The sequence below is a fragment of the Theropithecus gelada genome, chromosome 8 (genome assembly GCF_003255815.1).
Source record: "Theropithecus gelada isolate Dixy chromosome 8, Tgel_1.0, whole genome shotgun sequence".
NCBI classification, from domain to species: domain Eukaryota; kingdom Metazoa; phylum Chordata; class Mammalia; order Primates; family Cercopithecidae; genus Theropithecus; species Theropithecus gelada.
The window spans coordinates 2,428,318-2,456,173 of NC_037676.1; the positions used below are offsets into that span (position 1 = coordinate 2,428,318).

Genomic DNA, 27,856 nt, shown 5'->3' on the forward strand with positions numbered 1-27,856 from the left:
ATTTACAGGTGTTACAACCCAATGTAAACTCCCAGAAATCCTTTATAGCCTCTTACACAGAGGCAATACTATACATTAGCTAAACACTTATCCACCTGAATCTGCTTCGGGAATCTGCCCAGCTAACTCTAGTGCCTTACTCTGTTTTGACTTCTTGGTTCCATCCCAGCCAACTCCAGCATTCCTGGTTCCATCCAAACACCACTCCCTTCTGCCAGCTCCCTTGGTTCTGGCTCTGAGAGCTTCTGCTCTCCTGGACTGCTAGGCCCTCCCAGAGGCACCCAGTCATTTTTGTCTTCCAACTCACACTGCCAGGCCCTAGGGAATTCAAAATTTTAACAGCCAGCCCCCTCTGCATGTTAAGTCTCTGCTTCCCAGGACTCACTTTGTTCTCTACATGCACTATGAACCCCAGCAGGCACACACAGACCTTTTCAGTACTAATCAAGATCTGACTCATCTCCTTTCATGCTACTGTGGTTTGGATGTGGTTTGCTTGTCCCCACCAAGTCTCAAGTTGAAATTGGATACCCAGTGTGATGGTGTTGGGAGGTGGGGCCTCCTGGGAGGTATTTGGGTCATAGGGGCATATCCCACACGAACTGATTTGTGCCATTCTCAAGGGATCAAGTGAGTTCTCACTCTCATGAAATGAGACTGTTTCTAAAGAAATAGATTTGTTCCCTGAGAGTGGGTTGTTACAAAGCCAGGATGCCCCTTGGGTTTGGTCCTTCTTCACAGGTGCTCGCTTCTCCTTTGACCTTCTCCACCAAGTTTTGATGCAGCACAAAGGTCCTCACCGGAGGTCAGCAGATGCTAGTGCCATATTTCTTATATAGCCTACAGAACTGGGAACGAAGACGACCTCTTTTCTGTATAAATTATACAGCCTCAAGTGTTCCTTTATAGCAACACAAAACGGACTAAGACAAATACCTACCTATGTTCTACCTGCTGTGGTTTCCCCTCCTAGCGACGTCCTTGGACAGGATGCTGCTTTCCATACCCACATCAGACTCTGTCCATGGGAATGTGCAATGGCAAATTCACAAATATGGGGCATTTTCCCTCCAGTTTGTACTGTTTACCTGATTTACTGGTGGCCTCAAAACCTTTTGATTCAAGCTCAAAGAAGAGGTCAAAATGAACACAAAAGGGAAACATAAAAGGAGTTGATTCTTAGAAGTTTTGTTTTTTTAAAAAAAATAAATTTTACTGTGTATATTTGAGTTTTACAAAGTGATGTTATGGGATACATATAGACAGTAAAATGGTTACTACAGTGAAGCAGACTAACAAATCTATCATCTCAGGGTTACTGTGTATGTGTGTGACAAAAGCAGCTAAAATTTACTTATTTAACAAAAATCCCTAACACAATACAATTTTAGTAACTTTAGTCCTCATGTTGTACATTAGATCTCTCATTTGTCCAACATATCTGCTTTTTTTTTTAATCCTTTGATCTACATCTCCCCAATTCCTCTCTCTACCTGCAACCCATGGAAGCTGCTGCTTTATTCTTTGTGTATTAATATTTGAGATCTTTTTTGAGTATTTCATATAAGTGAGATTATGTAATATTTCTCTGTGGCTTATGTCACTTAGCATAACATCCTTTAGGTCCATCCGTGCTGTGGTAAATGGCAAGATCTTCTTTCTTAAGGCTAATACACCATTGTATACATATACCACATGGTCCTTATTCTTCCCTTGATAGATTTTTTTTTGTTTTTGTTTTTGTTTTTGAGATGAAGTCTCACTCTGTTGCCCAGGCTGGAGCACAGTGGTGTGATCTCAGCTTACTGCAAACTCATCCTCCCGGGTTCAAGCAATTCTCCTGCCTCAGCCTCTAGAGTAGCTGGGACTGCAGGCTTGCAACAACCACACTCAGCTAATTTTTATATGTTTAGTAGAGATGAGGTTTCACCATGTTGGCTGGGCTGGTCTCAAACTCCTGACCTCAAGTGATCCGCCCGCTTCAGCCTCCAGAAATGCTGGGATTACAGGTGTGAGCCACCATGCCTGGCCAACTCCTCCCTTGACAAACATTTGTTTCCACATCTCAGCTATTGTCAATAATGCTGCAACACATAATGGAGAGCAGACATCTTTACAAGGTAATGATTTCATCTCCTTTAGGTATATTCCCAGAAGAGGAATTACTGGGTCATATGGAAGTCCTATTTTTAACTTCTTTAGGAACCTTCATCCTGTTTTCCATAATGGCTATACCAAAATACATCCCCACCAACAGTGAACTAGGGTTCCCATAGTTGCTGGTTACCAACGGTAGCACAGGGAAGTCTTTCTACAGACTTAACAGAAGTCTCTTGAGAGTGGCAGAAGAAACAGGAAGTCAGAATGAACGGACTTCCTCTACACCTGGGATTTTTCAAACTTCCTTCCAGGGAGCCCTAAAGTCCCCCAGATGCTTCAGGGCTTTGACAGTGGGCAAAGAAATGATAAGCAGGTGAGGTTCTAGATTGCCCCTGCATTAACTGAAGTATTTGCATTAAAAGTAATGGCAAAAACCGCAATTACTTTTGCACCTACCTAATTCCTCCCTTTCTGTGATTTATATGTATGAGGTTTACCAGAGCTTTTGTCAGAAAGTCTACAGCATTTGCAGAACCCATGAAAATTAAAATAAATCAAACATGTCTCTCTTAGAAAAAGTTTAAAATCCTTTGCTTTAAGCCAATCTCAGAAAACACTCCCTAACAAAATAACCTAACAAGAAACCTCGAGGGTATGGCACTCTCAGAATATTTACAACGTAAGCTAACATTGTCATCTGAGGTTGAAGACTGGGACAGGCAGCCACTCCGCCAACCATATCAAGAACAGACCTACCTTGCCCACAACACAGAAAATGGAAGACAACTGAGTTATGGACCATTTCCCTACTTTCTTTCCCTCTGGAAGTTTAGATCCTTAGAGCTACAATCTGAAACCCCAAAGAGCACAGATCTGGTCTCCTTTCCCCACTATTGCTTAAGTGTTAGACACATCCATTCACTCAAACAACTCTCTCCAGCACTGTCTGTAACAACCACTACTTGCGGGACATGAGCCAGGGGATATGGAGCCCCCGCCATCATGGAGCTAAAGACAGACAGACGTACAAACAAATAATTATAAATACAGGCCATGCATGAGCTGTGGCAGAAGCACAGACACGCTCTCCCAGGGACACAGGAAGGAAACAACCTGTTCATGAGTCATCCACCAACCGACCAAATGCATATCATTTCACTTAAAGAAAGAAGTTTTAAAAACATACTCATTTCATAGGTATTTATTGTATTTATAGTATGCTGAAATTAGTAAGGCTCTGGGAAACACAGAGGCACATCAGAAAGGTTCCAACCCTCAAGACGCTTAAAGTCTAGTAGGAAGATAAGACACTTTGCAAACACAACCATGCTTTACACGTGACAAGTCTTATCACTGAAACATCTCCCAAAATCATGTCCTCCATGTTGCCTCCCTGGTGCCATAGAAGATAAACTTCCTTTCCACAAAGCTCCAGTGTGGAATTCTGAGGGCCCTCCTTCCTAAGGCCAATCCAAATTATATCCATTCTCTCTCTCTCTCTCTCCTCTCACTGGCCCAACTCTCTTCACCTCACCTCTCCTCTCTTTTCCCTTCCCCTCCTTCCTTCTCCACCAGTATATAGTCATGACTTGCATTCATTGATTCACTAAGTCAGTATTTACTGAGTACCTGTTATGTGTGAAATATGAGGTTAGAAGCCACAATGGATATAAAAATGAAATAAATGAAAGGTGAAATCATGTATTAAGAATAACCACCACAGCAAGATGCACTCTTTAACTCATTCACTCCTCACCTAAGCTTTGGAGGAAAATAGGTATTACTTTATGGATGAGGTAACTGACATCCGAAATTATGTGACTTGTTCAGACCATCAGATTCATATCTAGGGTATACAAATGTAAAGCAACCATCCCAGGTTTCATTATTGAATGAATTCACAAAGCTGAAATTAACATAGGTGCCCTCATACATCCAACTTCCTACTTAAAAGTACTTCTTGAAAGGCTAATTGGCATCTCAAACTCAATTTGGCCAAACCAGAATTCTTGGTTTTTTCTCAAAAAACTTCATTCCTCTTTCAACCTTCCATTAAATGGTAGCACCAACATCCAACTGCTCAACCTAAAAACCCAAGAGTCATCCTCAGTTCATGCCTCATCACCCGCTAGAAAGGCTATTAGGATAAAGATAGACAATACCAAGTGTGGCAAGTATGTACAGAAACGAATCCTCATACGCTGCCAGTGGGAACACAAAATGGCAAACAGTTTAGCAGTTTCTTAAAAAGTTACACTGATCACAGGAACCAGTCATTTCCATTCCAAAATCTGTCCATGAGAAATGAAAATGTGTTCACAAAAAGACCTGTACCTTCATAGAAGAATTATTCATCATACCTCAAAACTGGAAACAATCCGAATGCCCAGCAGCATGGTCTATTGCCACTAAGGAATAAAATGAAACAATTACTAGTAAGTGCAACAACACGGAAGAACCACAAGAACACTATGCTAGGTAGAAAAGTCCAGATAGAAAAGACTACATGTTGGATGATTCCTTTTCTATGAAATTTCTTTTTAAAAAGAGAACTATAGAGACAGAAAGCAGATCAATTGTTAGCTGGAGACAGGAGCGCAGACTGACTGCAAAGAGGCAGGAGAGAACTTGTGGGGGTGATGGCAGTGTTCTAAAACTGGACAGCATTGATGGTTTCACAAGTGTACAAACTTGTTAAAAAGAAACTCCACTACTTTAGAAGAGGTGACTTTTGTGGTACATAAACGATACCTCAATAAGGACACAGAACAGAAAATATTAACATAGAAAGCATCCAAGGTACTGTTTCACATTTTCATTTCTCATGGACAGATTTTGGAATGGAAAGGTACTGTATCGGGCCTTCAATGGGATATTGAGATAACTAAAATACTGCCCCACCTAAAAAAGCTTCCGCTCATCTTCTTCCAGTTGCAGAAACAGGACAGATCCATGGAAATTATTAGATATCATGTGCCAAGAAATGACTGCCAGACACATACAACAGCACAAGAAAGTGTGGAGGAAGAAGAGGGTCCTGCAGCCAGGCACTGGGGAGGCCTTACAGATGATGTTCATCTCAAACAGAGCCTGAGAATGAGTGGAAATTAGAAACGAGGAACAGGGTGGATATTCTCAAGAAAAAGCCCAAAGGCAGGAATGCTCAGGGCGTGGCAGTGATCAGGGGGCTGTCTGGCTAAAACAGAGGCCCACAGAGGGCAGAAAGAGCCCCAGGCCAGCTAAGAGCCGCCAGAGGCCCAACCACTCCTCACAGATTTTCCTCAAACTTCAGGCCTTTGAGCACTGTGTTCATGATTTTTGCCATATTTAAAACTACAGTACAATTAATTTAAGATTTACTTGATATGTTTTAAACTCACTTTTTACCTAGATTTTTAAAGGAAATTTTATATTAAATATAAAGGAGAACCAGCATCATTTGCAAAAATTAATTTTTTTTAAATAAAAGAATGTTACTGAATTCACAAAGCCTATAGCTATCTCTAAACTTGAGACCTACTTCTATTAAAAAAGATAGCGAGTATTGAAGATTAAAAACATTCTAAAATTCTAAAACAGCAAATTCTAAAAGGATAGGGCAATACATGTAATAACTAATTTTATTTAGCACTTACTATAGCCACACACTGTTCTAAACACTTCTTTGTGTCATTTAATCTTCACAGTAATAATACCTATCTCATCAGGCTATCATCAACCCCATGTTTCAGCCTAGGAAAAATTAAGGCACAGAGACCTTAACTAGCTTGACCAAGGTCATGCAACTTGTTCAAGGTCATAGAGTAACAAATTTCAGGGTTGGGACTAAACCCAGGTAGTCTGTCTCCAGTTTGTATACCTACCCACTACAATTGAGCCAATCCTCATGTGAAATAATATTTAGGAAGGTTTACATGGTTAAGATCTATTTGATGAACTAAAAGAAGAGACCAGAAGACTACTGCAATGATCCAGGCATCAGATCCCATGAGCCAGTGGAGCCGGGCAGCGGTCACTGCTGTTAAGTACAGGCAGCAGAGGGCTGCAGAGCAGGAGCAGGGCCCCTACCCAGGGCTCTGGCCAGAAGGCAAACCTTAAAGAACGAGGCTAAGGCCCAGGTCAGAAATGCAAAACCTACTGTGAAAGAGAAGAGCTAGAACACCACCATCCTTAGGAGGCCAGAAGTCAGAACTTGGAAGCGTGGACAAGTCACAGGGAGAAGTCGGAGGGTACTCCATAACCAGCATCCAGAGCAGCAGGGTCGCTGAAATGCCAGGCCCTGCCTCGACTCCCGATGGCACCCAACAGCCTCTTATGATGTAACACTGCCCAAGTCCTTGCACATTTCACTTCCAAACGTAATACTGATACGAAGACTTCAATTTTATTTGTAAATGGATTTCAGGTCTTTCAAGAGCACAAAATTTAGCTGTACCTTGGCCTAAATCCCCTCTTTGAAATTCAAAGTAATCACTTAGGACTGGGATCTAATTCTCAGAGAAAGTATTTTAAAATTAAAATTAAGCAATACATTTAAATGCTATTTCCAAGCTCTGACAGGTCTGAAACATCGTGAATACAGACACCATTAATTCACAGACATCAAAATTGTGTTATTACCTTAAATCTTCAAAAATCATTGTTTGGAGAAAAAACAGGATAGCAGATGAAACTGTCAGAATAAGAAAAAAAGAAAACCTCTTTGAAGAAAATTTCCTTTGCATAGTTTAAAAGACTCAAAAACTCAAAAACAACTGATCTGGAACTGCCCAATTTGATACTTAACTCAGGTTTTGTTAAATAAGCAGAAAAATTAGACATTGTAGGTTTCTGATTCACCCTGGAAAAAAAATGTGATTTCTTATTTCCCCGGAGAAAAGCTTTAAGTGCATCAATAGATTTCTCTGGATATCAAATATTTCTCCATCATTGTGAGTAAATTATATTTGGATCAAAATCGGATGGATTAAATTTCTCTTAAGATACCCAAGAGATTTCTAAAATACAGGGAAATGTCACATATCTAAAAACAGTATTTTATCCTAATACCTCCATGGAAATCTCTCAATTAGAATATTAGCCACAAAACAAATCTAAAGTGAGTTTTAGATTTGACTAATTCAAAGTAACTTGTTAAAACTACATTGTCATTTGCTGATGTTAAGATCGAATTCATCTTTTGGGCCCTTTAAAAATCCCTGGAAATATGGCTTTATATTTTTGTTTTTAACACAGAAAAAGAAACGTATCTGAATGAGTGATAAGTTGGATAGGAGTCACAATTTAAATGTTATGTATGCAACAAAGAATGTAAGTATGGTTATGTGCTTCCAAATTCTTGATAAATGCACCCCTAGTCAGTGCCATCAGCTTGGAGGCTTAATTATTCTCATCTGTGTTATTTTTGGCTTCCTGACTAGACTACAAACTCCTTAAGAGCTGAGATTATTAACTTTTCTAATCATCCATTAGCACCGTGCTGAGCACATCTAGTCGTTCGGTAAATATTGATTGAATTCCTACACTGTTCATGGCACTTTGGTCGGTGCTCCAGGGATAAGGTGATGGAGTGAACACAGTCCCCTTCACAGGAGGAGCGGGTGGAATAAAACGCAGCCGTGTGATGGGCAAAGGGGGTCACAGCATGCCAGAATGGAGATCACAGAGAGGGATCCCTCAAGCCCCGTCACCACCTCCTCTTGCCTATTTGGTTCGACATGCGGTTCAAGCTCCAAGGTGACACAATTTAATCCCAGGTCAGTGTTTACAAAGTCCCATCTTTGCTTGAGAAAACAACTTGGTAAGATTTGGCAGTAAAAGACGAGACCCTTAGCGCACGGATGTTAGTGAGAACCCACGCCAAATAGAAGTGCTCCATCTGTTTTGTGGGAGAAAAGATGACATACATTTTCCTAGGAGGGCGAAAGGAGGGCTGGGAAGCAAGGTGGGCAGCTTCGCCCTCAAGCAGGAAGAAGCTGTGAATGAGGCCATCTTGGCAGCAGGAGTAACCAGGGTTAGAGGCCCCCCAGCCACCCTTCTGTGGTGTGTGTGGTGTGGCCCCTCCCCATCACTCTTTCCAGTCTTCAGGAAAATCTAGGACATTCTCACCTGTGCTATGGGTCAGGTTTTGCTGGGTTTGCTTTGTTTTGTTTGGCTTTTTGGTTTTTTTAGCAGCAGGGTTTCGCACCATCACCAAGGCTGGAATGCAGGGGCACCATCACAGCTCACTCAGTCTTGACCTCCGTGCTCAAGCAATCTTCCTGCCTCAGCCTCCTAAGTAGCTGGGACTACAGGTGCACACCACAACAGCCAGGAAAATTTTTATATATTTTTGTACAGTTGGGGGTCTCACTTTGTTGTCCAGTCTAGTCTCAAACTCTGGGCTTCAAGTAATCCTCTTGCCTTGGCCCTCACAGTGCTGGGATGCAGGCATCAGCCACCAAAGCCATGGGTGAGGTTTCAATAGAAAATGAGACAGGAGTCAGCAGAGGGGGTAGAGTTCAGTGGTAGAACATTTGACTACAGATCAAGAGGTCCCCAGTTCAAATCTGGGTACTCCCTCAATTTCCTTTATGTTGGCCAGGTGCAGTGGCTCATGCTTATAATCCCAGCTCCCAGCACTTTGGGAGGCCGAGGCGGGCAGATCACCTGAGGTCAGGAGTTCGAGACCAGCCTGGCCAATACGCTAAAACCCCATCTCTACTAAAAATACAAAGACTTGTCAGGAGTGGTGGTAGGTGCCTGTAAGTCCACCTATTCAGGAGACCAAGCCAGGAGAACTGCTTGAACCCGGGAGGCAGAGATTACAGTGAGCCGAGATCATGCCCACTGCACTCCAGCCTGGGCGACAGAGTAAGACTCCATCTCTAAATAAATAAATAAATAAATAAATAAACAAACAAACAAATAAATAAAAATAAAGGAGTCAATTCAGTGTGAAAAGAAGAGCACATGTGGGGATGCCCGAACTTTGAGGCAGAAGTAATCGTGACAACACAAACCCCCCTAGCCACACACACACTCCAGAATTTAGAGAAATGTTAAGGAGAGCTTCACGTTCCCATGGCAAGGAACTAGGGACTAAGCCAAGGAGCAGGAGGCCCAAATGCCAAGTGAGCTACGGAAGTCTGCTACAGGATGCCAGGTTCAGACCACCAAAGGAGCACCAGCAGCCTCAGAGCAGGCCCCTCCACGGGGAATCATCCACTGCCCTGTCTGCCTAGTTCTTATATGACGCCTCCTGATCAACCCCTTCCTGCTGTTGCTGTGGACGGCCCTCCAACTGAACCTTGTGTACAGCCCACACAGGCCTGCTACCCTTTTGCTGTGCTGGCTTAGCCTCTGGCCCTGCCCTGCCCCACCTCCATTTTAATCCATGTGGTGACATCCTGCCCAGGCATCTCCCCAGCATCCAACCTCAGCCTGTTTCCCATTTGCTACTTCTCTGTCAAGACAGTTTATCTGGACTATGCCTTGCACAACAGCCTTCAGCAGCACGGAAGCCCCTGCATGTGGTAATTAGGAAAGGCTAGTCTTTAGGAAGAAAAGCTGTAAATAAATTTCACACTGAAGATGAAGTTGCCAAGGCCAGGCACAGTGGCTCACACCTATAATCCCAGCACTTCGGGAGGCCGAGGCAGGAGGATGGCTTGAGTCTAGAAGCACAAGACTAGCCTGGGCAGCAGAGCAAGACCTCATCTCTACTAGAAATTTAAAAAAAAAAAAAAAAAATTAGCCAGGCATGGTAATGCAAGCCTGCAGTCCCAGCCACTCAGGAGGCTGAGGTGGGAGGATTGCCTGAGCCAAGGAGTTCAAGGCTGCAGTAAGCTGGGATTGCACGACTGCACTCCAGCCTCCACTCCAGAGTGAGAACTTCTCTAAAAAACACAACAAAATAAAAAGAGACAGCTGCAGGCTGGCACAGAACTGACAGTCCACAAAGCACAAGGCCCGTGTGCAGTCCATGTGCAAAGAACCTCGGCTCCTGGAGGAAATCACAGCATGGTTCTGCTTCCAAACTGCCTGAGTTTCAACTATACTTTCAAATATTCAGAGAAAACGGGGTTGGTCTCTGTAAGAAATTTCTGGGGGGGAAAAAAAAAAAAAGACTTTAAAAAAAAAATCTGCAAGAAGCCATCCCATTGAAATGAAACAATAATAAAGGGGGATAAAGTTAGTTCCGAGGCAGGGATATGGATTCATAATTGCCAGAGTAACTTCCCCTAGACTGAAAAGAAGAATGTCGTAACTGTATTAGCAACCAGGCTGCTAGGCCTCCATCTTCTTTCTCTGCCTTTGCCTTAAGGGGAAAAACAGAAAAAGAGGGGGGAAAGAAGCAAGTGAGACCAAGCAAGGAAGATGTGTGGCTTAGAGTTTCAATTCATCAGCTTCTGAGGAAAGGAGATTAATTCTGACAGGAAGAGAGAAAGTGCTAAGCATAACACAAGAAAGCACTTAAAATCACCACAGGTCAGGAGGAAAGAAGAACCTCCAGGAACTTTGCTTTCAAGCACTTTTCATAAGTAAGCGACTTTGTGACCAGAGAAGTTAGGTAAATTGCTCAAAGCTGCACAGCAAATTAATAGCAAGCCAAAACCCAGAGTTCCTGAGCCCACTCTCAGTGATCCTTCTGTGGGGCCACAGTGGCTTCTCACCTTGGCTCTGATGAAAGAACAAGCCCAGCTGAGGGGAAAACACTTTGTGGCTCATGGGCATGGCTGGATAGCCAAGAGCCCTGTAAAGCTTAGCACCCAAGCACCAAATATGAAGGACTAAGAAAGGTTTTCCTTAAATTGTGCAGGGAGGGACACTGCGGGGAAGGAAGGAGATCCAAAGCTTCATGATGTGACACTTAAGAACAGTCAGGTTTCGTAAGGGAGCTACTCATTTCTACCAGGAGCTCACGTCATGGCTGCTAGTGAGAAAGGCAGTAAGCTGTGATGTTCCTGTAATTAAAGAGCTTCATTTTTCTAGAACGAACATGGTCGAATGTGGTGGCTCACACCTGTAAGCCCAGCACTTTGGGAGGCCTAGGCAGACAGACTGCTTGAGCCCATGAGTTCGAGACAAGCCTGGGCAACATTGCGAGACCCTGTCTCTACAAAAAATACTTAGCCAGGCATGGTGGCACATGCCTGTTAGTCCCAGCTACTTGGGAGGCTGAGATGGGAGGATCACCTAAGCCCAGGAGATTGAGGCTACAGTGAGCCAAGATCGTGCCACTGCACTCCAGCCTGGGCCACAGAGTGAGACCCTGCCTAAAAAAATTTTTTTAAAGTACCAGATCATATGCCGAGCCAGGTGCTATCTCTCACCTGGTTCTTGAAACCTGTGAGCCTGGGGGCAACGCTAAACTCTGCGGGATGGGGAAGCAGTCCCCAGAACCTCACAGGTAGGATCCTGCCAGTGGCAGAGTCTCAGGACACGGCAGTGAACACTGGAACAACACGAACGTCCAGCATGCCTGCGGCGCTAGCACAGCTTCTACGCGTGGCTCGTGTGAAAAGCTAGCAACGGACCACTGGCTCCAAATGTGATCCTCATTTATTTTCCATTTGAGACTAACCTTGTTAAGGATAAGAAAGACATCTATGTTCAATTACTTGCAGGTGAAAAAATTCCAACTTGGAGTGGCTTCAGGAAAGAGAGGTAAAGAGAAACAGGGCGATGGACTGGTTGTTTTTGGTCAAAGAATCCAAGGCAATGCTGAAGAGTGAAGCCACGGGAAGGGCAGGAGCGTGGTGAGAGCTCAGGAGCCTGGAGGCAGCGGGACCAGCTACCATTTCTGCCTCCTCCCATGGGCCTCAACCTCTCCTGCTGGAAGCAGGTCTTCTCCAGGGTGCAGCACCATGGCCAGCCCTAGAGCTTCACAGTTTACAGCTCCCATCTCTGGAAAACAAGCACACAAGCTGCAGGAAGGAGATGCTGTCCAGACAGGGTCAGATGACCCACCCCAGGGGTCACTGGTGCCTGAGGGCAGTCTCAGTGGCCAGTCCAGCACCACAGGAGCCATGTGAAGGGGGCTGGGCCGAGGGTCCCCAGTGAGCCTACAGGACCCACCTCCATCACACCAGGCTCCACCTATGAATGTGAACATACGCCCACACCAACCGTCCACACACACCTCTCACGTTTCAGCTTCCATCCTGGTCTCCACCATGGGTATTACACTGGATAGCAAACTGGCTGAGGAGGGAAGGAGGAGGAGGGAAGGAGGAGGAGGGTAAGGAGGAGGAAGAGAAGGGAAAGAGCGAGCAGAAAAGGAAATTTCAAAATTGTAGAGACATCTTTACAGTACTCACCTCTCCCCATCCAAAACACCCGTTACTGTGTACTTACTGGAAAACAGTGACTATGTTTTCCCAATTTGGCTTTATAGCAGTTCTAAACCAAACTTTTATTTTGTGTGTTTAATTTCCTATGCTACTGCTCTCCACAGAAATTGGTTGGGCTTAAATCCCAAAACCTTCAAGGAATTAAGCACAGAAGTGAAAATATTAGTGAATATTGTCACTAATATTAGGGTGAATAAGACGCTGTGAGATACATCTTGACACATATAAATGCTGTAGCAACAACGTAGAGAATTATAGAGGGCTAACACACGGCCGGGGATGAGTCAATTGGACCAATGGACACCAAGAGTCTCCTAAATGGACAATAAGAAGTCGCTAGGTCCAGATTCCACGCGGCACTGAGGGCCTCCAGAAGGACGGAGGAGTTTATCTATTAATAAACTCATTAATAGATGAGTTCTCAGAAGCCTCAGAAAGCAAGCGAAGGAGGGAGGAGTGAGGGAGGCTGAGAAGAGAAAGAGCAGAAAAATAACTATGAATAAAAAAACAAAAGGGGCCAATGCAGGTGGCTCATGGCTGTAATCCCAGCACTCAGGGAGACTGAGGAGGGAGGATCACTTGATCTCAGCAGCTGAAGACGAGCTTGGGCAACATGGTGAGACCCTGTTTCCACAAAAAAAAAAAAAAAAAAAAAAAAAAGGAGACAGGTAGTCAAAAAGAAGTCGTGTATAAAATGACAAACAGTAGTACAAAATTTAGATTTTCTTCAACATCTTCCCCTATCTTCCCCCTTTAGAATACACACATTTTTGAGTCTCTCCCACCTTTAAAAACCCTACCCCTTTTGAACCTGCTACCTTATTTCCAGCCAAGCTGTTGAAAGAGAAGCCAGGATCTGCAGGTCTCCACGCTTCCCCCCTGGCCGTGGTGCCTGGCTCCTGCCCTCCCTGTCTTCGCCCATCACTGCTGGCAAAAGCTTTTGGTTGCCAAATGCAATGACTGTGGTCGACCATCCATTTCTTCCTGATGTTCTCATTTCTCTTGGTTTCCTGAGTACTCTTTGCTTTTCTAACTACTTTTTCCACATGAACTTGGAGGCTCCTTGTCCTCTGCTCTTTTTTTAAGTTCTGACGTACATGTACAGAATGTGCAGGTTTATTGCATAGGTGCAGCAAACCACGACACACATTTACCCATCAACGCATCACCTACGGATGAAGCCCAGTAGGCATTAGCTTTTCTTCTTCTACGGTTCTCCCTCCCCCTACCCGGCCCCAGTGTATGCTCTTCCCTCGCCCCCCATCGTCTGCTCTTAAATGTTGAGATCCCACAACACCCATCCCTGCCCTCCCTTCTCCTGATGCTACCCACTCTGTCGGAGCTGGGTGGAGACACTTGCGGAAAGGCAGGAGACTAGGAAAGTAGAACCCAGAGCTGGGAGGCACTCCAGAGCCAGCCACCACTGTGTATAAGGGAACCTCCCAGCCTCTGTTTGACTCTTTCTTCTGCCAAAAGCGAGCTCACTGCCCCGCAAAGCAATTCCCTTGTGATAAACTAGACTGGGGCAATCAGGAACAACGCTGCCTGCAGGAAGCGATGGGAATGGAAGCTGCACAAATGCATACCCATGTTGACCATCAAGAGTCATTCTGAGAGAATCTTTTCCCAGGAGGTTACAGGACTGTGGGTTTAAGTAATAATCAACCTTCCTGCTTCACAGGTGGACCCAGAGGCCAGTCCTCCAAAAAGGAAGGCTGGAGCTCAGGTGGAGCTAAAGGCCGTGTGCGCCTACAGCTTAGCTGCCTGCCATACACCGCAGCTCTTGCAGGAAGTGTGGTGATGTCACGTAGCCATCAGTCACTCTTACAAAACAGGGCAACAGCATGACAGTACACTGTCCCCTAAGTGTCCCTACTGGACCCATCACACTGCAAAACAAACATTCTGTGCATCTGGCAGGAGCCAGGTACCATTCTAGGCTCTTTCCCTATTATCTCATCTATTCCCAGAAATAGCCACTGTCTGTTTTACAAATGAGAAAACTGAGGCAAATTTATCCAAGGTCACACAGCCAGTAAGCACATGACGTGCAGCTCCGACTCACAGTCCAAACGCGAAGTCCCTGAGCTTTCCACCAAGCCAACATGTCCTTCACTAGAGAACACATTTCTGAATGTGCCTATTTATACTGAGGCGGCAGACATCGACGTATGGTCACGAAAGGTCCTGTGGAGAGAGGTAATAAGCAAGCCTTCATTTCCCAGCATCACACTCCACGGCATAAATGAGTTTCCATATCTTGGTATTAGGAAAAGAGAGGAAAGTGGTACCCTTGGGAGAAAAATATGAATGATGCTAACAGAATGTAGCAAAACCAATAAATACAGAGACTAATATTGCTCTGGGATCTCCGAAGCAGTTATGCCGGGACTGAGAACCACCTTACGAGAGTTCTTCGTGGAACCTGTTAGATCATAAAATCATCTCTTGATGCTAGAACATAAAACAATGTCTTTTTTATGTAAACACAACCTTGGGGAAACTGCAGATAACTGTGGATCTCTCTAGGATATTTTCTTCTGTCATACTGGGAGCCATTTCCTTCACTCACCAATATTTTTACATAATTGTAGAAAGACTTCTCTTCCATAAATATTGAACACGAATCGTAATGCAGAAGCTTAAAAACTCAGATCTCTTCTAATAACTGCTTGGAAAGTCAGCCACTGGACATGCACACACACAATCGTAACCAAATTTCTGAAGATGAATGGTTTGTGCTAGAAGGTAAAAACATAGCTTCCTTTTATTGAGATTCATTAATATTAATGCCTATTGGCCTGAATTATACTAAAAGAGTTTTATTGAACACACAGCTTCCAAATACAATACCACAGAGCATAAGCTCAATCATTCTTTAGTTCATTTAATGGTTATCATGTAACAGACATGCGTAGGTGTGGAAGGGATCCACATAAGTAAATAAGCTCTCATTAAATTTGCAATGCCATTATAGAGAAAACAGAAATACATTAATCACCATTATAAACTTAAACGATAAAAAGACAATATATGAAGTCTTCAAATAATATGACTGCATACCAAATGAGTAGTAAAGAAAATAAATGCTAGCAATTCCTAAGCAAGGAGGGTCAAATGGGTTGGCTGGTCAGGGACAGACTGCCTGAGCGTCCTGTTATCAGGACCACTCAGACACCCTGGGGCTCTGAGAACTCCTTCATGCTGATGCACACATCTCAGGGTGCAAGGAATGCTGAATGGTAAGCCAGACACCCCAGGGACCAGCAGAAGTCCCTGTAGAGGGCTCACTGGTAGATGAGGTGGCTCTTTATAAACTGCCTCTCCGAAAGAGGTAAGGCATTGGAGTTCTCAGCAATGCAATGCTTTCTCGGGGGCTCTGTGGCAGCCGGCTATTCCATTCTACAAATTCTTACGCGGTTTTCTTTTCATCTGCTAACAACAGTGCATTCAAAATTTTTTACTTCAGGTCTCATTTTCCCCAGCTGGAAAGTTATGAATTCCCTCAAAGTATTTCATTTTCATGACTCTTCTCTTTTGGGTACAATCTGTTAAAATATCAGATATTTTCAGCAGGCCAAAGAATAATTTGTGGCCTCATCTGAACAATGCTTTTTAATTTTGCACATGACTTTTGACCTACGCAAAGTATAAAATACCTAATGGCAAAAATTTTTTTAAATCAAAGGTAAAATATGAGAACTTTTTAAAGGAAAATTCAACACTAATATTACTTTCCTATGGTAACATCTTCGAAAGAATTCATTTTATAAACATGCTCTGGGAAGACATTCGATGTTCCTAAATTTTATACTTTAATGTAATTATAATATAATCATCTAAATATATTGTCACATTTCTTCCAGTTTCATTACTACTAGCCTTTGCTGTATTAGGATGCAAATTTAATACACTTGTTCAACAAGTTAGTGGATCAGAAATATACCCTGCTGAGAAACACTCTAGATGCACTTCCAAGAAAGGATACAAAATTCCTACAGAAACACAAGTAACCATACCTTTTTTTTTTTTTTTAAACATTGGGCAATAGTCTATGTCCCCTTTCATAAGAGGCCCAGCTTACAGAAGAGGTACCAGCTGACCCAGAGGACACGCAGATCTCTGGTGAAGGAAAAAATCAAGCATTTGGCATTATGAGTCAAAGTCATTGAGTATCTCACTGAATGGGGAGAGCATTTTGATAGGATATTCAGGAGAAAGCAGCTGGAATCTGAGAACTCTGATCATGCCAGCAGCTTCTATAACCAGGCTAGGAGTTCAGAAAACATAGGGGGGAAAATGACTATCACCAAGCACCAAAGGGATTCTACCTCCATCTCCCCAAGGAGAGACACTGAAATGAAAGCACAAAACAGAGCCCCAAAGCTCTAGTTCCAGCTCCAACTCTAAGAGCAATCTAAGCTGAAACAGCCCCAAAGGGCGGCAGAGAAGTGGAAGAAGCCAAATTTAGCCTTGAAAGTCCCAAGATGTTTTAGACAAGGCTGCAAGAAAAACAGAAAACATCCTGTGTCTCAGTCCGTCAGGCTGCTGTAACAATTTATCATAACCTGGCAGCTTATCAACAATAGAAACTTCTTTCTCACAGCACTGGAGACTGGAAGTCCAAGATCAAAGCGCTGGCAGGTTCGGTGTCTGGTGAGAGCCCAAATTCTGGTTCACGGACAGTGCCTTCTCACAGTGTCCTCACATGGCCGAAGAGACTAGCTAGTTCTCTGGGGTCTCTTTTATAAGGGCACTAATCCCATTCATGCAGGTTCCACCCTCATGACTATTCACCTCCCAAAGTCCCCACTTCCTAATCCCATCACCCGGCAGGTGAGGATTCTAACATGAATTCAGTAGGGGCTATGCATTCAGACCACAGCAACCTGGGAGGAAGGAGCTCAGAGCAGGAGCCAGCCTCAGGGTGGAAGTGGAGATCTGGAACACTGAGGCCAGCAGCAAATTACAGAAAGTGTCCAGCACTGAAGAGTGTCATTGGACAGGTCAGAGTCGCTGCTGTTCCCTAAGCAGTGAGAGAATGAAATTCAAATTTTAGGTAGACGTTGATAATGCTCTGAACAGCTCAGGCAGGGGAGAGTGAAGACAGATCAGAGACCAATGAAGGAAAGAAGTCATCAGGACTCACGGGAGGAAGGACAACTCAAATGCAGAGGTAAGGCTCAAAGATGACCCTGACTGCGGCTTCTGGGATTTGAGAGGAGAGCAGTGCCATTGAGAGAGGTTGGGAAATTAAAATATGCAGTCAGTCAATCTTTTGGAAGCAAATGGTAAGTCTGGTTTTAGATCTGAGTTCAGGGTTACAGCATCTCATAAGTATTTGGAAACAGAAAGGCAGAACTTTCCCAAGGTGAAATGTAGATTTCAGACAAGGGTAGTTGGAAGCAAGAGAAGAAAGCAAAGCCATGGCCAGACTCTTACCCTCCTGACCTCTTACCTCTTTTAGCTTAAAATGTGGTAAGGAGACAGACACCAGTGGAAATGGTGAAACTGCTACCTGATGACAACTCAGGGCCTCATTAGAAATCTGACTTAGCTAACACGATCCACTCCTATCACATACATTTTCATTTGGCTGCAGAAATTCCATCTAGCAAATAAAGTTTTCTGATGTGGTAGGAAAAACCAATAACATAACCACTAATGGCAGGCCTGAGCCCCCAAACCTGGACGCTTCCTGTATCCTTCAATGCACTGTGCTCCTCCCCATTACTCAAACACTTATGGACTTACCGATTACGTGCCATAATACATAACATGCGTGTGTCTGTTGGCATGATACCGCTCAGAGGAACCCTGGCCTCCCAAAGAACTCAACAGGTTATATGCTACAGTCTTCCAACAAGTATTTATCATCAGCTTACTGTGTTCCAGGACAAAGAATAAGTCAATTCCTGCCCTCAGTTCACTGTGTAGTGCTACACATATCGATGAATATTGTGATGCTCTCAAACTTGGAGTTTATCATGTGAGAAAGATAAGAGCAGCATGCAGAAGATCCACAACTTTCATTCATCATGCACTAACACCCTGAAAGCATCTCTTGCAGAATTCAGTCTTCCGTACATCCCCAGAGGGTTGGGGATATCAGCTAGCACAGGAGGGCAGGGCCAGCCAGCTGCTGCTGCATGGGAAGGGGCCTGGCCATCTGCCAAGGAGTAAGGGGTGATTAATGGCAGGCAGGCAGGCTGCCGGGACCCATACAGGAGCCACACCAAGCTTAGCAAAGAGGCCTCCACTCTGGTCCCTGCTGAGGGCCTGGCAGCCACTCACACTCATGAGACCCACGCCCCAGGCTGATGTCTCCTCACCCAACCAGCCTCCCACTCCTTGGGTCAGCTGTCCTCCTCTCCTCCCTCCGCCACCCAAGGCAGGGGCTCACAGTGACTCCTGAGCCTGAGGGTCACAGGCCAAGGCCCCACGTGGACTGCACTGAGCTTGATGACCTTTTCCCCAGCACTGCTGCAGATGCCTAACAAGTCTCCACTCAGAGATTTAAAGATGAGGGGTTCCCCACCCTTCACCCTGGCCAAAGTCACAAAAATAACTCAGGGAAAAGTTCAGAGAAATCAGCAAAATTCCATCACCACTACTGGAAGAACTCAGAACATGCCCCATGGACAACAGGGCAGCTCTGTTAACTTCTCTGTATCATCATGGTCACACGAAAAGACCACATTTCTGGTCTTTGTTCTCAGGCATTAACTATATTCTTCCCAATGTCCATAAACCACTATTGACTGCCTGGTGTGGGCAGCATCTTGGGGAAGTGCTGTGAGCTCACCACGTGGGGAGGTGAGACAGATTGTGCAAGTTCTGTGCAATAAAACATCTAATTAGCAATGCAAGATGCCATAGAAAGGATTCATAAAGTAGTACATAGCTATTTGTCCAGTAGATAAGAAAGGGATCACTTAGGTTGGAGAGAAAAGGGATGGATTTCCAGAAGAAATGGAATTAGGGCGGGGAAAATTTCAAGGATGCTTCCTTGATGATAAGGATATATGGACAACACAGGTCTTTCCTAAGCAGGCCTTTAATAGACATTTAATGAATGAATAAGTAAAAAGATCCGAGTGTGCAATCCACACTATGGGTATGGTCGTATGAGCAATACAGAGGCAGAACAGTAAAACACATTAGGCAGGAGATGGGGTTCTATGGGGACACAGTGGAGAAAAAGACTGGGAAAGTAGGTAAGGATCACATTGTGGGAGGTACTGAATAGCCTCATCCCAGGGACTTCAGGGAAACACAAAACGTTCTGGAACAGGTTGTAAAATCAAAGAGCTCTGGGCAGGATGCAAAGAAGGGAAATAACAGTTCTGCATCCTACAATTTAGAAATTAATCACACATTGGGGAAAACTTTTCTAAAAGGAAAACTGTTTTCTATCATTTTCTTTTAAAAATCAATGTACAATAAAAGGACTCACAATAAAAGAAATACACATAATGCTTTCTACATAATAGTGGAAGGAATTTGTCCCCAAAGATCTGTTCTTTGTATAAATGATGCCACCACAATTGATGCTTCAATATAAATGAATATTTATGAAATGTAAAATGACTTGGATTAACTTATTCCGATTTCACTCTCTAAATTAAATTTTTAAATCACGCCAAAATGTAGATTTTGATTACAAAAGCAAGTTGGAGAAAAAAGATGTACTTGACAAGAAAAAGAGAGCAAAATTGAAAAAAAAAAAAAACTTGAAATAAGTATGACAAAAGATGACAGAAAGGTGGTCAATTACACTAAAAACAGCAAGACAGATCATCTTCCAAGTGGAGTTATTTAATTCACAAATGCAGTCACATTACAAGAAGCAAGTTACAAAAGAAGCATTAAGTAAAAAGTCTATGCTTCCATCGATTCTCATCTCATTACACAGCCCCCTACCCAACTATTAATTTCTTAGCTATCCTTTCAAAGTTTCTCTATACATACTATTTTCCCTTCTGTTCACAGAAAAATTAGAATACTCTATATATACACTGTTCAGACCTTGCTTTTTTCACTTAACGCTACATCTTGGCAATCCCTCCACACCCATTCATACAGATGTTCCACATTCTTTTTCACAGCTGCATATCCATTGTGACAATGAAACATAATTTATTTAACTAGCCACTATTGATAGGCATCTGGGTTGTTTCCAGTCCTGTGCTATTGCAAACAAAGCTGCAGTGAATAACCTGGTACAGTCATCATTTGGCATGCATGGAAGTTACGTTTAGAAGATAAATTCCCAGAAATTGAATTCCTGGGTCAAAAGGTATATGCATTTAAATTTCATAGATACAACCAAACTGCCTTCCATAAGAGTTGAGCCAATTTTATACTCTTGCCAGCAATGTATAAGAGTGTCTTTTTCCTTAAAAATTTACCAACACAGTGCATCGTCAAAGTTCTGGATTTTTGCCAATCTGAAAAATGAAAATGGTATTTGCATTCTCATAAGTGAAGCTGAGCATCTTTTTATATGCTTAAGAGTCAATTGTACTTTTCTGTAAACGGTCTGTTCATAACCTAATGTCTACCTTTTTAATAGATGTTGGTGTTTTTCTTATTTCTAGAAGCTTCTTATATAACTAAAAAGATTGGTCCTTCATCTATGATATGAATTGCAACTACTTACCATAGCTTGTCTTTTGGCTTTGCTCATGGTGATTTTTGCCATGCAGAAGATTTTACTATGATATGATCTAATTTATCAGTCTTTTACGTTTTCTGATTTTCAAGTCATGGTGAGGTCATGGCTTTCCTCACACCCGGATTATAAAAACATTCTATTCTCATACTTTGTTTCATTTTTTACAATTATCTAAATGCAAAAAGAGTATAGGAGTTAAGGCCAGAAACTCTATAGCCAAACTGACTAGGTTCATACCCCAGCTCCACTACTTATTAGCAATGTACGTTGTTTAAACTGCCTGACATCTATGGGTCTCAGTTTCCACATCCATAAGTGGTGACAATAGTTACTACTTCTTTGGGTCACTGTGAGGATTAAATGTAATTAGTAAATTACTACAGTGCCTGGTAGATAAGACACTTAACAAGTGTGAGCTATTATGTATCTGGAATTTATTCCATCAAACATTAAAATTTATCCTGGCTTACAGTGTAGAGATCCAACCCTTTTTTTCCATATGGCTACCCAGTTGTCCCAACATCATTTATTGAATATTTCCCCTTTGCCCCACTGACTTGAGATACCACCTTTATCAAATGCTACATTCCCTTATGTATTTAAGAACTTCTGATCTTTTTTCCTTTTTTGTACTTCTTGAATTGCTTTGTCTGACCACATTGGCTGTACCTACAATGTAAAATAATAACCAATCACTCAAAGTAGGCCAGTTCATGTTATAACCCAATTTAGGTAACCTGGGAGAAATAAAACAATAAAAAGTTTAAAGGTTTGAATCTTACCTTCTTACAAAGTATAAATCAATGACTAGATCACACTTAATAAAAAGGTGGAAGTTTCCTTAATACAAAAAAGGTAGGATTTATTTTTAAAGGCGGGATTAAAACTAATAACACCAAAAAGTCTGCTAACAGTGCACACCTGGTAAAAGGTACTAGGCTGTGCTCACTCCTCGTCTTGGCCTGAACAACAGTGGAAATTTCAATGTTTCTTCACTAAGCCTAAAGTGGGCTTTTGGGTTGAAATAGATGCATTATCATGTTAAGGAAATAGCCATTTATTCCTACTCTGGAATATCTGCTCTTTAAATATTCGGTAGATACTATCGGTGAAACTGGACATAATGCTTTGGGAGGAGGTAACTCTTTAATAGCTTTATTTTTTCTATAAAATCAACCTTAAATTTTCTACCTGTTCTGGGGTCAATCAGGATTAATTATATTTTCCTAAAAATTATCACTTTCATCAAAGTTTTAAAATTTATTTTCAAAGAGTTCAGGTAGTCTCCTATTATTCTTCAAATTATCCGTTTTTACGATCTCCTCAAGTCTTATTTTGTATATTTGTACTTTCTTCTTTTTCTTGAGACTAGCTCATTGTTTATAAATGTTATTGGTGTAGTTCAATTTTTTTTCAAAGAGCCACCTTTTGGATTAATACATTGTTCTACTGTTTTTTTCTATTTAAAGTTCTTAAAAGAGGATACCTTCTGTTGGTGCTCTACATCTGTTTTTAACATCTGTTAGTGCCCAAAAAAGCACTGTACCAAAAAAATACAATGAACACTAAGAATGTAAACAAAAGAAAGCCAAGATAGAATCGAACTTGTCAAAGTCATTTTAAACAATAGCTCCAAATCCCAAACACCTAATCCCACTGATACTCTATAAGAAGGTAAGATTCATTCCCAAACACAGATTAGTAATGTTTCCAATATGCAAAAACAAGTTCTACATAAAAGTTGGGCTTTGTGTTAGTCCATTCTCACACTGCCATAAAGAACTATCTGAGACAGGGTTACTTACAAAGAAAAGAGGTTTAATTGGCTCACAGTTTCACAGGCTGTACAGAAAGCATGGCCAGGGGGGTCTCAGGAAACTTACAATCATGGCAGAAGGGGAAGCTGGCACATCTTCACACAGGGCAGCAGGAGAAAGAGAGAGAGTGCAAAGGGGGAAGCTACACACGTTTAAATAATCAGATCTCGTGAGAACTCATTCACTTTCACGAGAACAGCAAGGGGAAAGTCCACTCCCCATGTTTCAATCATCTCCCACCAGGCCCCTCCTCCAACACGTGGGAATTATAACTCGAAATGAGATTTAGGTGAGGACACAGAATCAAACTATATTGGACTTTTACAATAATTATAATAATTCACCGGAAATAAGATCAGTTCTGACTGTAAGGAACCCACATCTTAACAAAATGGAAGGTACTCTGAGGTTTTAATTATGAGCCTTCTACCTGCAGCCTATTTTGAACAATACCAATACAGTTCAACAAGAATGAATTCCCCTTGTCCCTCAGTCCCAAGTTCTCAAGAGTATTGCTTGGTGGTCAGGCACTGAAGCAGAATGAGACCATCTCCACATATAGGGCACACACATTGCCGTGTGCCCTACCAGCCAGCCAGCGCTGCCCAGGCGCCCCCTAACCTGAACAGAGAAGGCTGCAAATGAGGCAGTCCAGGGCAGGTTCAGTTTTCACCACTCACCCAGGTAGGCCTGTTCATGTTTTGATCCATTTTAGGTAGCCTGGGATAAATTAAACATTGAAAAAGTTTGAAGGTTTGACTCCTTCTCGCAAGGTGGAAAACTTGGCCACAGTTTGTAAAAGGGTGGAATTGTCCTTAAGAATATAAAAATGGTAGGATGAATGCTAAGATGGTAATCCTTAACACCACAAGTATTTGGTAATGGTACACACCTGACACTAGGCTGATCTAAAGGCACTAAAGAAACAGGACTTCTGAAGTCAAAAGGTGATGCTTTTGTCACGCAACTTTTGAGAGTCAGGGTACAAATAACAACAGACATAGATGGAGGCAATGTGGACAAGGGAGGAGTTGTTAAACACGATGCAAGTTGCAGTGGAGGTGAATTCAGAACAATACTAAATCCTTAAGTTTCAAGTTTACAGCCACTGAAACCCACTGAAGAGATAACACTGCCCATTTCTGGGTCCAGTCAGGGCTTTCAGCAACCTGTCAAGGCTCAGGAGTGGAGACTGGAACGTCCACAATCTAAATTTCAAACACTTTTTGTGGAAAAAGTTACAACAGATGAACAATAAGGACATATGCACTGTAGGCTTGGCCCTACACCAAAAAAAAAAAAGTTTACTGGCCCAGATACAGAGATGTGTCGGTGTACCAAAAACACTCACAGCTATATGAAGACAGCGGAGCCTGGAAAGGAACCAGGTCCTGAGGTTTTGCAGTTAAAAGTTATGATAAGGATATGAAAAAAACTGTTGCCTCATTTCTGAAATGTTTGCTAATCTTTTACCAAAAATGTCATTTACATATTGGGAAACTGATTGGGAAGGCTTTGGTTAAGATAAAGTCAAAGTAAATGTTGGTCCATCTTGACCTTGAACCAGTTTGGAAATCTGAACAAGAGTTTTTTGATGATTTGGTTTTTTTGGTGTATGGGAGGCATAGCAAAGATACGGTAGCGTGTGAACGGGAAGTATAGCGCAAGCTGAGGAAGTTTCACATTTGAAACGTATTGCCTTTCAACATGCACTTATAAATACCTGCCTGTAAAAGAATGAAAAATTTTTAAGATATATTTATAAGGTTTAGATAATCTGGTTATATTTTATATATATAATTATAGATGTTTACTAGATTTGTTTCAAAACCCAATCTCTACATTTGCATCAAAAATAAACTTTTACTGCTGAGTCAGAGGTGAAATGATGGGGAAACCAGGAAACAGAAACTGCTAATTCGATTAACAAGCCAGTCACACAATTTCTAAACTGCCTCTAATCCAAAAAAACCTCTACCTTTTCTAATCTCATACCGATTATTCTATGAGATGACAAACTCTCAATATGACCTCCTTCTATCCTCAACAATTCTTGAAGGAAAAAAGAAACTTCCTAGGAAATGTTTTAAATGCTGAATTTCTCTGGCATTGAGCCACGTGTAGAAGATTAAACATCACTTAATCATCCAACAGCTCTAAGGCAGTGGTTTACAAGCTTCAGGGTACATTAGAATCACCTGGAGGGCTTGTTTTAGAGCTTGTTGGGCTCCACCCCCAGGGTCTCCAATTCAGTAATGGGGCAAGGCCACCCCAGGTGCTGCTGCTGCTGCTGCTGCTGCTGCTTCTGCTGCTGCAGCAGCAGGTGCGGGCACTTTGAGACGCGCTGCACTAAGGTAATACTAAAGTGTGGCTCTCGTACTGCGAAAGATTTTGATAACTTTTATAGCAGTTTACCATTACATGGCATCGAAGCACGTGAACATTTTTCTAGTATTTCACCCTTACTGTATTTTCCCAAAGTACTGGTGTGAGAACGACTAGAAAGTTTTCCAAGTTTGAGAAGCATCACTTTAAGCCGACCCAGCACACGGCAGCCCCTGGCCCCTGCCGACAGCCGGGCCAACCTAGGGCCCGAGGGGGCACCACGGGTGACTCTTGCAGCCGGAACCCTGGCCTAAGACGCAGTTCCACACTTAAGGTTTTCATTGTCTTGTCTCATTCCGGCGTTTCCCGGGACAACACTCGCACCAGCCCCGCTGCAAGTGCCCTGGGTTCCGGCGGCCGGCGCAGACGAGACAAGAAAGGAGGGTGCCGGCACAGCGCCGCGGGCGCCCGCGAGCAAAGGCAGACCTCAGCGGCACATCTCCTGCCCAAAACTTGGGGCCGCCACGGTATGCACTGTGGGTAAGTGAGACCGACGCACTAGGCTCCTTAAAAGTGCCCAATTTAGCTCCAGAAGATGAAAAGCCAAACAAAGACAAATGGGCGTCAGTGGACCCCAGCGTCGCCCCGGCCACGGCCGGCACCCCTTCGCGCCTGCGCAGACCCCCGCCCCGCGACCCTCCAGAGGCCAGCCCGCGGCTTCCTTCCGGGCAACGGAGGGCGCGCTGCTGCCGGGCACAGGCGCGCATGCGCAGCAGCGCCGCCCGCGCCCTCGGTGTGGCCCGTGCTTACCCGCTACAGGGGTCTGTTCCTTCCGGCCCGGCAAGGCCTCCTGGGGGCTGACGATGCTCGAGGCCGAGTTGCCCATCCTCGGGACGGGAAAGAGGCTGTGGAGGAGGAGGAGCTGGCAAGCCCTCCGGGTGGCCGAGAGCATGGGAGGGCGCCAGCCGAGGGGCGGTCGCGGGGGACGGCCCTACCGGCTGCGGAGCCGCCGCCGGAACTGCAGAGAGTTGGGTCCGCGGCCGGAACTGGGGGGCGGCAGGGGCGCGGGCGGGCGCTGGGCGCTTCTGTGGAGTTGGCGGCCGCCCGTAATCGAGGTTGCCCAAGGCCGGGACCGTACAGGCTGTCACCGGGGGCGTGTTCCTTCCCCGGACGGGGGGTGTGGCCCGGCGAGTTCCAGAGGTTCTCCTCTCGGGACGAAGTTCTCGGGCAGAGAACTAGTGCACTCCTGTCGCACCAAGTACGTGAAGCGGTAGAGGCCAAAAAACAGCGCCGAGCCCTTGGGGATGGGGTTTGATTTTAAAGTTCCTGCCGTGTCGCCCCGACCTCGCAGTTCAGCAGTGCCCAGTAAGACAGAAGAGGACCTGCCTTGCAGCCAGCTAGACTGTCCGTTTTTATTGGAGACATTGTCATGACGGTCATCAGAAGGGTTCCTATTCGTCCAAAGTGAAAACTAAGCACAGTTCTCAAAGTGCGCGGAATAGGGACGATGAATTCAATATTAAGTTAGGTATTTACAGATATATTTAAGCCCATTTTGCAGGGGCCGAAATGCGGGAGCAAGGCACCAAAAGCACCATTAAGGCAGTGTAGGCGGACTTAATGCTGGTGTTGTATTGTTCTTGTTTCTCAAATCGTTTTTGTTTGTTCCTATGACTAATTCTCAAACTAAATGTAAAGTGGTTGGAGCCAGGTGAGTGACTTGGGAGTTAATCTGTGTGAGATTTTGGTTTAACATGTGTTCTGGCAAAATGGGCAGGTCGTCTCAGATAAGGGAAGGAACTTAAGGTTAGCACCCACAGAAAGGAAGCTTTCACCCAGCTTCCTGCATGGATTTAGTTATTAGTTACCACTTTGTTTTCATGTGGTCTGGACTGTAAGGAGGGCAGGAGGCTTAGCAGTGCTAAGTGTAGAATGTAGTGTGTTGCCAGGCATACACTAAAAAGGTTCTAGCTTTGATTTTGTAATTTGTATTTCCCCTGGGCAAAATCATCCCTAAACTGTTTGTTACTGCTATGAGGCTATACCAAGTGGATTCCACAGGCCTTTCATGAACACACCCCCAGGAGTCCCTTCTAGGCTTGCGAAGGCCTGGTCACAGTTAACGGTCTGAAAAAAATAGTTATTCTGTCAAAGACAATATTTTGTGTTTTTCAGTTACTTCTTTTTGATACATACTGATTTTTCTGTGTTTTGTGGTTGATGGTATGCAGTTTCACATGCTAGAAATACTCTGCAAGTAAGAGCTGAAGAATGTTTAGTGTGAAGAAATACTTATTTGGCATGATGGCTCATGCCTGTAATCCCAACACTTTGGGAGGCTGAGGCAGGAGGATTGCTGGAGGCCAGGAGTTCGAGACACCATCTTTACCAAAAAAAAAACCGTTTTTAAGTAGCTGGAAATGGTGGTGTGGTAGCGCACACCTGTGGTCCCAACTACTTGGGAGGCTGCAGCAGGAGGAACGCTGGAGCCAGAGAGGTAGAGGCTGCGGTGAGCTATGATCACACCACTGTGCTCCAGGCCGGGCAACAGAGCAAGACCCTGTCTCAAAACAAAAACAAAAACAAAAAAAACCTGATACAAT

General features: G+C 43.6%; 1 protein-coding gene and 1 non-coding gene across 4 annotated transcripts in view; one reads left to right on the forward strand and one right to left on the reverse strand.

Moving 5' to 3' along the window:
- Nucleotides 1–27,634, reverse strand: part of MSRA (methionine sulfoxide reductase A) — a 366,455-nt gene extending 338,821 nt beyond the window's left edge. For all 3 annotated transcript variants that reach the window (XM_025394753.1, XM_025394751.1, XM_025394752.1), the window contains exon 1: nt 26,064–27,634. In XM_025394753.1, the coding sequence (XP_025250538.1) occupies nt 26,064–26,205 (142 nt within the window). In that variant the 5' untranslated portion in view covers nt 26,206–27,634. The remainder of the gene's footprint in view (nt 1–26,063) is intronic.
- TRNAC-ACA lies at nt 8,590–8,661 on the forward strand. Its single transcript has one exon. It is a non-coding gene; the product is annotated as a tRNA-Cys (tRNA).
- Nucleotides 27,635–27,856: the final 222 nt, after the last annotated feature.